The 11,720-nt window shown below is 36.4% G+C and overlaps 2 protein-coding genes across 3 annotated transcripts; both read left to right on the forward strand.

Moving 5' to 3' along the window:
* The first annotated feature begins 32 nt into the window (after positions 1 to 32).
* On the forward strand, positions 33 to 6,069 carry LOC121967776 (calmodulin-3-like). Its single transcript, XM_042518211.1, has 2 exons — positions 33 to 215; positions 5,509 to 6,069. Exons 1-2 carry the CDS (start codon positions 140 to 142, stop codon positions 5,880 to 5,882), a joined length of 450 nt encoding a protein of 149 aa, XP_042374145.1. The 5' UTR covers positions 33 to 139; the 3' UTR covers positions 5,883 to 6,069.
* A 1,064-nt stretch (positions 6,070 to 7,133) lies between these two features.
* LOC121967774 lies at positions 7,134 to 11,716 on the forward strand. Of its 2 annotated transcripts, none has more exons than XM_042518207.1 (2): positions 7,134 to 7,359; positions 8,812 to 11,716. In XM_042518207.1, the coding sequence occupies exons 1-2, from the start codon at positions 7,353 to 7,355 to the stop codon at positions 10,905 to 10,907; spliced, it is 2,103 nt and encodes a 700-aa protein (XP_042374141.1). In that variant the 5' UTR covers positions 7,134 to 7,352; the 3' UTR covers positions 10,908 to 11,716. The 2 variants fall into 2 exon arrangements, with proteins under 2 accessions (XP_042374141.1, XP_042374140.1); XM_042518206.1 differs by having other exon boundaries at positions 7,137 to 7,359; positions 8,800 to 11,716.
* Positions 11,717 to 11,720: the final 4 nt, after the last annotated feature.

Here is an 11,720-nt window from a genome sequence, read left to right on the forward strand (position 1 = left end):
ACCCGGCCGCCTTGAGCCCTTGACTCGCTTTCTAGTTCCTTCTTTCCTCCTATATAATCAAGTTCGCATCTCTTTCGGTTTCAGATCTACTATAGTCAAACCTCTTCTTCTCTGCTCCTGCTCAAAGCAAACGTCTTCCATGGCGGAACAATTGACGGATGACCAGATCGCCGAGTTCAAGGAGGCCTTCAGCCTCTTCGATAAGGACGGGGACGGTTAGATCCCTCTTTCTTCTCCCTTTTTCTTGTTCGTTCTCGGATCTTCTTCCTTTGTTTGACAGATCTCGTTATTGATGGCTTTATTCCTCGATCTATTTCGTGGTCTCGGTGGACTGAGGGCTTTTGATTGATCTGTTGTGTTCGGATCCGTACTAGCTGTGGCTTTTTGTAGATTAGGGTTTTCTGTTCTGCTCGATGGGACCAGGTTATACTCCTATACGGATTTGTTGTGATGATGTTCTGCTTGGTTTAGGTAGGCGGCATGTTTTGTTGTTCTGGTCTATTGATCTGTGTTGTACTTGTTGGTTTTAATAGCGTTGACGGGTTGGTCGTTCTTGCTGTGTTAGTTTCCCATTGTAACTGATCTGTTGATGCCGACTTATTGATCTTTGCTCGTATCCATTTTTTTCCCACTTTGTAATATTGCCTTTTTTTTTTACCATGATTGATTCATGTGATTACCCGGCGCTGTTAGTGTTCCTTTGTGCTGCTTGATTGCGTCAATGAGCATTAACCAATGATCAACGTGCCAAATTAGTCAAAACGCTGCATGTAAACAACCCTTAACATGAGGTATAACTTATAATCCGAATAATTAGGATGTGATGATATGAGTTGGAGCTCCACTCTGGAACCATGTTCAGTTGACAGTAAGGTGTCACGTTAAATGTTGTCAGCTTCCTGGTTTTGTGTAGTGAAAGGTTAAAAACTAGATTTAATCTACTCTTGTTGGGTTTAAAAACTAGATTTATCTACTCTTGTCCTGTTTTCGATCTTATTCTCATTGTTCCATATTCTGTTGACTTTACTGAGAATATCTTCTTTTGATTGTTTTAGGATTGCATTTGTTCAAGTGGATCTTATAGTTAGCTTTGTTCTAGCTTCATGTTTTGCAAATACATTGAATTGAATTTATTGCATCAAGCCACAGGGTTACTGAAAGCTAGGGCCTCTTTTATCATATCCAGACTACCAGAGGAAAGGCAAGTGGAAATAAAAGTAGTATATTCGAAGAGGTCGATTGATATGATCAGCGGGCAGGGTCCCATTTTTTGCACAGTTTTTACTTGAAGCAGTTTGTATTGGATGGGGGCCTAGTCTGATTCTGTTAAAATTGACTTTATATTAAAAAAATTAAAAAATAACAATAAACAGGGAGTTAGATTTAGAATATCAATTTCATTCTTCGTTAGTATAATTGTTCATTACCATTTGCATAATTCATTGGACTTAAATTCAACCGTATTATTTAGAAAAGATTGAAAATCAAGTCATAATATCAATTGAACATCAAACAATAATATATGTTTAGATGATAAGATAAACATAAGATTAAATAGTGCATCTTATTGTTTGATAGGCATATCATTGGACTTAAATTGGTAACACATTAAAGAGTGCTATAATACTATGAACAATTTTTATCAGAATTCTAATAAGTAAGAAAACGATATTAAAATTTGAACATAATTATTACAATACTATAAAAAAATTAACACCATGTTATTCAATGCACATTCTAAACCATAAAGTAACATACTATGGAGGATGGATATTGAAGATAATTGCATCTATAGAAAATTTAAAATGACAAGTTGTATGTACTAATGGATTATATGGATTTATCTTGTCATTGAGTTCTACACAACATAGAGTTGTAATTGTCATTGAGCTCTGCACAATATAATGTTGGTGCAGCGGGAGCAGTTCAGATAGCTAGGAGCGGTGAATAACGACCTACAAATTTGAATTTGAATTTCTCTTGCTGACAACTTAGCAAGGACACACACATTAATTAATCAAAAACATAAATGTAAGAGACTTGAATTTACTTGGTTTGCAACTAGGAAGTTGCTATTCTTAAGACTATGAAGAACACTACTGAGATCTCCTTCGAACATGAGTCGGAGGCGGAGAACCTCCTTAGTTGAGCATAAGACTAAGATAGAACTGAATGAACGTGAGCTAAACAAGTGTGTTGTACCTAACTACGAGCCTCGATCCTCTTTTTGATAGCCTTTGTCATCGATCTGACCGTTTGCTGATGCGACATCTTCTGGGCACCTCGAAGTTGTCCGGGTGCCTGGACTGATTGAAGTTGATCCACTTTGGAAATGGTCTGCTAACGACTCTTGATGACTTCTCGCATTTCGAGAGTCTCGAAGTGATCCGGGCGCTTGGAAGTGATCTGGGTGTCTGGAGTCTGCTGATGTCGATGTCGTCTTGACCCGTTTCAACAATTGCTCCTGTTGACATGGCCTCAGCTTCCGGGAGACTGGATTTGTTTTGGGCGCAAGGAGTCCTAGCATCTGGAATGGTCATCTTGTGAAGTTGACCATTTTCTTATTCAGTTGTGTGGGTGAGAATTGAGCTCACCCCAACTCAATTCTGTTTTCCTGAAGCAGTCTTCATTTCGGCTTATCATCCCTCGGATGCATCCCATACATCCTTCTCGCTCCATCGAAGAACTCTTTTGCAGTTTCTCGTCTTTCGGGTGCACTAAGCTCATCGGCTCCTCTTATGCAATCCTTCACGATTGCTTGCGTCTTCCGTCTCGGATGCTTGTGTGTTTCCCTAATTGCTTGTACATTTAGAAACACAAGTTAAATCCACAAGGTCTAACTTAATCTGTGTTAAACTCACATCAGAACTGTGACTCAACCACTTGAGGTACTTACAAAATGTCTTTTTTTATTTATTTATGTAAATCAACACAGATTAAGTTAGAGATAAAATAAAAAGAATGTAATAAATATTTTAAAGTAGCAAAGCAATAAATTTAAAAAAAATTACATTCTTTCCTTCTAACTTTTTTTTTATATCTCCTCCTTTGATCACATCAAAAATAAATTTCAAAAAATTATTTAATTGAAAAAAAATTAAAATATTTACGAGTGATAGCCCACAATATTTTCTATCACAAAAAATTCATTTTAATTATTTTTTTATTTTCAATTAACAAGATTTTCTTTGAACAATTATTAAAAAATACTAACAAGTCAAAAAATTCTGAAATTTTAGATAATGATAGGAAACATGTCATTTTCACAGAAAATGATTTTCATAAAAATTTTGTACACGAAATAAAATTTGATTTTGATCATGCATATTGAGAAAAAAAATTCTTTTCCTTAGTTCAAATTTTTCTAAATGATTAAAATAGATTTTGACACTTAAAATAACTTCATGCCTACTGGATTTATCAAATATTTTCGAGGGATAAAATATTTTGATATTTTTCTAATTGAGCCCCTAGAATCTGAAAATTATATTTTGGTCCTTCTCTTCCAACTTTTATTCTTTGGTTCTTTAATAAATTCAAATTATATGAACCAATTGAAAAATTTTCTAGACTTAATTTTAATGAATATATCTGGTCCCTTTATCTTAAGTTTTCATTTGATAATCTCTCATATTCTTCTTTTGAGCATGACTTGTCTAATTTATTTTCTAAGTCTAATTTAACTTTCTTCAATTCTATGTGCTTAGCTCTTAATTTACACAATGAGCTAGAAAACATTTTAATCGCTCATAAAACTGATATGAGGGTAGAAGTCTTACCTCACTTACCATGTCTGATTCGTTGATTGAGGCTACCCCTACATTGTTACTTTCTGCGGTTGATGAGTAGTCTTCTCCCTGATGAGTCGCCATCATTGCAAGCCCTGCCATTTGTTCCGACTCTGAATCTTTTGAGGAGTCGTTCCAAGTTGCTTTTAGATTCTTGTATTTGTCTTGTGTAGGCTTCTTGTCCTTGCCCTTTCCTTTTTCTTTTTCTTGAGCTTGAGTCAATTGTCCTTGTTGTGACCTTCCTCATCACAATTGAAGCACCTTACTTTCCTTTTCTCCTTACTTTCCTTTTCTCCTTTCTTCTTAGTAGTCTTGAGGTCTTACCAGATAAGCTTCTTTATCTCCATCCAAAGATGTGCCCAATTTCGACTTGCTCTTCTTTGCTTTTAAAGTGATGTTGTGGTTCATCGTTCTTGTTTCTTTCATACCTTCACATCTAGATTCGTAGTGGAAAAAAATTACACTACTTATCTCGAGAATTTTTTAAAAGAATTCCTCTAAACTACTTATCTTGAGATTTTTGAAATATAGGAGTCTACTATTGATACCCATTCTTGATTCTTGGAAATGCATTGAGTGTAGATGTGAGCATGTCTCGGTTTCTTGGAAATGCATTGAGTGGAGATCCTTAGTCTAAATTGATTTGGGGTCAGCTGTATAGTATACAAGGGTTTGATATGATATATGATAAGTTAATTCCAAAGTTGTAAATGAAGATAACAAATATCAAAGTATGCTGACTATATTGATTTTAGTGTTCTTTTTTTTTAATGCGCGAAAAGGTCCTTACCAATTTGAATCCTAATATTAGAGTGTATAAACCACCAAACGAATAATTTGGTCATTTTTTAAAATTCATTGCATCTCGAATTTCAATAAATATTATGATTTTTACAATTAGCCAAAAGTCACTAGGGGTTAAAATTGTTATTGAAGGAATGAAGTCCCACAAGACATATCACAGTATTCTGGAGAGTGCTGATGTCTCTGGAACTTAGAATGTTTGAATTGTTTGTTTTTTTTTTCCCTACTGTTTGAAAATGTTTACATAATTTTTCCTGAAATAGCTATGCACTTTGTTATGCTAAGTTGCTCAAATGGGTCCTAGGTGAAACGGGTGTCATTGTCTTTAATATAATTATCCATATTTTTCACTTGATGGTAGGGCAGGACAACTTCAACCCTCTATAAACCTCACATTTAAAGCAATCATGTGTACCGAGTTATTCTTTAGTTTAAGTTGATTTTCCTAGAATTTTGTTTTCCTTGTTTCAATGATGTAGATTGAAATTATTGCCTACAATCAATATTAACTGTTCTTATAATAATATGTTGAAACTAATTTTCTCTAGATTGGCATCACCACCATGCCTAAATGTGTCTTTTTCATATTTGTTCGCTGCAAATATGTTGTTTGTATCTGTGTTGAGTATTCATTTCCAGAGAAACTTCATATAGGCACCAGTTTTTTTTTTTTTTTTTTTTTTTTGTAATGTGGTTATTTTATAAGAAAACTCCGACAGAATTTTGGGAAATCATAATTAATGTAGACAATGTGTAACTAATTTAGTTTTGGTATTTTCGTGAATATGTTCTTGGGTCAATGTTTTTTCTTCAGACATTTTTTATTGATTGGTGTTCAATTTAATCATTGACTAAAATAATAAATTTTTTGTCATTATTGTTTACACGATTTGATTTTTTTTTTAAAACTAAACAGGTTGCATTACGACTAAAGAGCTTGGAACTGTGATGCGATCGTTGGGCCAGAATCCTACAGAAGCAGAGCTGCAGGACATGATCAATGAGGTCGACGCTGATGGCAACGGAACTATAGACTTTCCAGAGTTTCTTAATCTGATGGCTCGTAAAATGAAGGATACAGACTCAGAAGAGGAGCTTAGGGAGGCCTTCAGAGTGTTCGACAAGGATCAGAATGGTTTCATTTCTGCTGCTGAGCTTCGTCATGTCATGACCAATCTTGGAGAGAAGTTGACTGACGAGGAGGTCGATGAAATGATCCGTGAAGCCGATGTGGATGGTGATGGTCAAATCAACTATGATGAGTTTGTTAAAGTCATGATGGCCAAGTGAGTGATTTCCAAAAATGACTTCCTTATAAAAAAACAAAGACTATCATTTCAGATATGTATCGTTTGGCTTAGTTTTCAGAGTAGGCAACGCTTATTTTCTTCGCTCTTTGATGACTGGGACTATTTGTGAATTTGTAATTCTGGTTCTCGTTTGTGCTTGAAATTTTATGTTATGTTTATTTTAGTTATATTTTTCGCAGCTCTTATATATGTTCTTGCTTTACTGAATTTCGTTCTTGTAGTTTGCTTTTCGGCAATTTAGAGAGTAGGCAATGCTGTTTGGGAACCCTTTCTAGCCACTTTAGAACAAAAATGATACGAACCTACAACATATACTATGAGAAATATTCCGAGTGGTCATTTTTCAGCATAGTAGGCATTAAATCCAAGATATCATTACTTTCATATTATTAATTATAGAATATATCACATTAACTACTTCCACCTAATCTATTGAATGATTTCTCATTTACAAATCAAGTTATCTGAAACGAAGAATGCGGCAATAAATTTTGGCATGTAATTAGAGACAGCCGGACAAGTCTTCTCCGGAACTTGGTTATAGGACCAATAAATATGGCGGGACAGGTTACATCAACCATGAAGAATGTTCGAGTCTGCACCGTTAATTTTCATTGAATTCAGTGGGAATTAATTGGCCATTTCAATCAATGCCACTTCCAATTGCTCAAAACAAGCCCCTCACCTTTCACTAAATGCAGGGAAAATAATATAAAAACAATAATTAGTAGTACCTCTGTCGTGGTCTATAAATCATGATATCGCATGTTAAAATATTGCTTTCCCTTTTTTATTCAAAAATAGAGAAAGGGAAAGATGAGAAGGCCTTCTTTTTACGGACAGCTTTGACTATCCTTTTGTCGACATAACAGTGTTCGTTTTGACACTGATTCGTGGGTCTGAGTATGGGTCACCCGGAGCGCCTGGACGTCGGATGTAACTAATTTTCTACTATAAACGCCACAGACTAACAACACCAATCGTGTACCAGCTAATGTAATTGGAGAAGAATGTGGGTCATATACATCCCGATTCCAGATATGCAGGTACTAGTGACTCGGGTGTGGGAACAAATTCGGACTCGTGACCAACCAATTCAGGTCCCACAGTTAAAGTTCAATTAGAAGACAGGTACGAGTTGAGTAGCATTAATAGACTATGCCAAAGGTTCGTAGGATTATTATTATTTTTTTAAAAAAATTATAGAATTAATCAGAAGTAAACAAAAACAAGTAAACAACGACGAGCCAAGGAGCTACAGAGAGAGAGAGAGAGAGTTGGAGGAGGAGGAGGAGGAGAGCGTGGCTTCTTAGAAGAAGAGGAAGAACAACTGCTACTTGACTGTTGCTTTGGTGGTGAGGACAACGAGGGATGCTCTCCTTCTCCTCCTCCATTCTGCTGCAGATGAAGCCCTAGTCGCCACACCTTTTCTGATAAGTATTACTCTTAAATGGAAGGTTAGAGAACGATTTTAGTTCAGTTCTTGTATTTACAACTCAGCAAATCGTAGGTTTTGTTAGATCCACATGCTTCTACTGCACTTGTAGATGAAAATTTGTAGATTACGCGACTGAATTGGGGATTAAATTGAATAGTGTGGGCAGTTTTTACAGGGATTAGTAGTTAACGGTTTTTTTCACTATAATTTTACATTTTTTGTGCCACATCAAAGTAACTTCCTTTTCTTTCTTCCTAATTCACTATGCTTATGATAATTCTAGCCATTCCAAGCCTACATAGGTGGGTGGCACCCTTTTCGTGCAGAAGTTACTGGTCAATAACGATAATCCCGTTTAGCCAACAAGACTTAAAGTTAGTCTTTAGTAATGACCAAAAATCACAAGATAATAACATAAATAGGAAGAAGAATGAAATGGGTGTTGAAAATATCTACCGTAGGTTTTATTTAATTACCTGAAATTGGCCACAAAATTTCAAGGCTTGATTAACACTGTTTTTAGAATAATAATAATAATAATATGGTGTGTGATACATTAATAGAATTAAGAAGAATATATATGCGTTCTATCTCAACAACAAACTGGATAAAAAGTGTGAACCGTAGGAGCTTGTACAGAATTGAAGTGGGCTTTATCAGAGATTTGGAAACTGGGAAGCTTTGGGGAGTAATGTATAAATATAAGTAGCTTGATCTATAGTAAACATGAGAACAAAGTTGGATTGATAAATTTGTATTTCTATTTTTCTATCTCCAGAAAGCTACATTGTTAGGTGTGTAGGATTTCTATTGTAAAGCCTATTGATCATTATATATATCAGGTTATACACAATGCCACAAGCTGTTAAGTTCTATATTCAACTTTTTGCAAAGTGGTAAACAATACACTGTTTCTTACCCTTCTATGTTACTAAGTGGTTGACAACATAAGTTCATTATCTTGATATCGATCTCCAATCAATTACAGTCCAACATAGTTTGTGTAAAAGAAAGATACATTTATTCAAATGCATACATTCAAATGAAGTTATTCCTCATACCCTTCAATGTAGTGCAAAATTCTTTATATTCCCTTCGGAGTGACTTAGAAAATAGCATGGCTTTCCTTCGAACTTGGCTTCCATACATTGACTTAGTGATGCTCAAAAAAAGGGTAGCCCAGTGCTTGAAGCTCCCACCAATGTGGGGTCCGGAGAAGGGTCTATTGTATGCATCCTTACCTTGCTTTGCAAGAGATTGTTTTCGAGACTCGAACTCGTGACCTCTAGGTTACACAGTAGCAATTTTATTGTTGCGCCAATGCTCCCTTTCACTCAGTGATACTCAGACAATACTAACTAAAAGAATTCTGGCAAATTGCTCCGTTTAGCATAGATTTTATTTTTTTCCTTCATTCATTACATTGATTATGCATTTTCTAACAATTTATTATTGCTAGTTTGGTCTCCAGACCAAGATAATAATTCAGTTGGGTCTGGACGGAAAAAGTCTAGTGCTTCATCAAGAGTTCGCCGACATAGTTCGTCATCTTCCAGATGTAAAGATTTTCTTCGGAAGTTTGTGGATAGTGAAATTTTGACAGCAAACCTTGAAGATTGGCTTTCAGGAATATCTGAGGAATCAGAATTCAGGAAACCTACTTTTGATGTTCCTTTCAAATTTGCACAATTACAGAATTTTGATTATGCACTTGAAGGTGTTTCATTTCAACAGTTGATACGAATGCCTAGTGCTCTATATGCATCAACCTCTGATGCAGTGGAAGCGACGGCCCATCTTGCGATTGAAGATTTCTTACATGCTAGTGTGAAGGGATTGTGGGAAACTTTTTGGGGTTATGATGAACCTGTGCCTTTATCAGTGGCCTGTATACACAGTACAAGCTCAAAATTTTATCCTGCTGAAAAAGCTATTGCTAGAGGCAAGCTTGAAGGTATTTGTGCAACAGCAATTTTGCTGAGAAGTAGTACGAACTACCATGGGAAATGGGATCAAATTATTCAATTAACACTACTGAGGCCTGACGTTGGTATGTCTGTGCAGAATGATCAGCGGCCTTCTTCATCTATTCTTGGAGAAGCACTTTTCTTTGCTCTTCGAGTGATGTTAGCTAGAACCCTTAGCAAATCAACTACCATGGCTCATAATGCTAACTGTGTATTTGTGCTTCTTGTCGATTCACAATATGGTGGAGTAGTAAAAGTTGAAGGTGATGTTAGTAAGTTACATTTTGATGGTAATGATGTCTATAAATGTGCTGTCAAATGGATTGAGAAACATGCCAAAGTCTCAGTTTCAACTATTGACCATATATGGAACAAGCTTGGGAATGCCAACTGGGGTGATGTTGGAACTCTACAGGCTCTTCTCTCAATCTTCCATTGTCTGGTTCAGTTTTGTGGTATGCCAAAACATCTGCTCGAGGATTTGGCGACAGAACATAGTTCTCGTGTACAGAATCGCAGAACTGAAAGACATTTAGTTGATACACATGTTAATGATACTGGCTTGTTCCGTTTCCAGAAGCAAAGTCATTCCCCTGAAATTGTGGAATTCAAGGACAAATCCATAAAGCTTAATCCTGGAGAAAGATTGAAGCTGGAGAAAGGGTCAATTATATGGATTGATGATTCAGGCAGTGAGAAGGGTTTTGAGACAATTGAAGTAATATTTGATAATGATGTTGAAATCTATATTGTCACTCCTGTAGAAGAACCAGGAGAGAAACTTATGCTTTATGTTGGGTCCATTTCTTCTAATTTAGAATTTGCTTGGGAGGATATGGACCTATGGTACCAGGTTCAAAGACAAACTAAAGTATTGACTATAATGAAACAAAAAGGTTTAGCTAGCCAGTATCTTCCTCAAATCATTGCATCTGGAAGAATGATTCACTCTGACCAGTGTAATAGACGAGGTTCTGGTGGTACTTGTGGGCATCCTTGGTGTGGTACTCCAATCCTAGTAACTTCTCCTGTGGGTGAGACTGTTTCTAGTTTGAAAAAAAATGGTTTGTTTGGCCCTGAAGAAGCTCTCAGATGTTGCCATGATTGCTTATCTGCTCTTGCAATTGCATCATCAGCTGGAATAAGGCATGGCAACATCTGCCCAGAGAATGTGATCCTTGTAAACAATGGCGGTATGCATCCTTTCTTTTGTTTGAATGGGTGGGGTCATGCTGTTGTTGAAGATAGGGATCGTCCCCCAATGAATCTTTCCTTTTCCTCAACACATGCTCTACAAGAAGGAAAACTATGTGCCTCATCTGACGCAGAGAGTCTTATCTACCTACTATACTTTTCATGTGGTGGTGAATTCCCAGAGTTGGATTCTGTTGAAGCGGGACTTCAATGGAGGGAGATGACTCTGTCAAAAAGGATCATACAGCAGAAGCTTGGGGACATCTCAGCAGTGCTAAAAGCTTTTGCTGATTATGTGGACACACTATGTAGAACCCCTTATCCCATTGATTATGACATCTGGTTGAGAAGGTTGCGAAGAACCATTAATGAAGATCAAGTTAAAGAAATTGACACGTCCAAATAATTCTTTTATGCCAAGCACTTGGTAGGAGAAATTGACCCATCAATCGTTGGTCTATACTTTATGCTCTTTGTTCTTCAAATATTGATGTGAAATTGGTACGCTGGTGAGATATCTCATACTCTTGTCGAATGCATCTTCTTGAGTTACATATACTAGTTCCTTTCATATGAAGTCGATAAAGGAAGCTGGAAACTACAGTATAGGCATTTTTCAAGGGAGAAAAAGCTGCATTGTTCTCATTTTCAATTACAGATGATTGCTCCTTGTAGATTGCGGTACTTCATCTTCACATGTTCACTTGAAATGTTGCATTTCTGCCATTACCAGCAATGTGCACCTCGGCAGATCCTTAGTTTAGGGGGCTTCTCGAAGAACCTTTTGCTTTGTTAACTTGTGCTATATATCATTGTGCTTGGAAGTAATAGTGTTTGTAGTGCTTTGTGATTGGCCTGGGTTCATTCTCTTGAACTTTAATTCTACAATCCTCTCCAGTTTCTGGAACACACCGTCCTATTAATGTACGTCGAGTTACTTTCTAACAGTGGCAATTGTGTTCCCTAGATCTCTAGAGTATTCCTCAGTGTTGTAGAAACTATTTGTTTGATAATCAGGTGGGAACATCTTGTGGTAAGTTGCTGCTGTCTCACAGATGCTTTCCACTGAAGCTGTAGATGGATCCAGTGAAGTTTGTCTGTTTTGTGTAATGGATCCGTTGGATTGGTGAAATCTGGAAAGGATTTATTGGGGATTGCAATATGCATTTGGTGATAATAAAAGTTGTAAAATATGTTTATAGTTTTATTGATTCATTGA

Source organism: Zingiber officinale, chromosome 3B (genome assembly GCF_018446385.1).
Source record: "Zingiber officinale cultivar Zhangliang chromosome 3B, Zo_v1.1, whole genome shotgun sequence".
Classification (NCBI taxonomy): domain Eukaryota; kingdom Viridiplantae; phylum Streptophyta; class Magnoliopsida; order Zingiberales; family Zingiberaceae; genus Zingiber; species Zingiber officinale.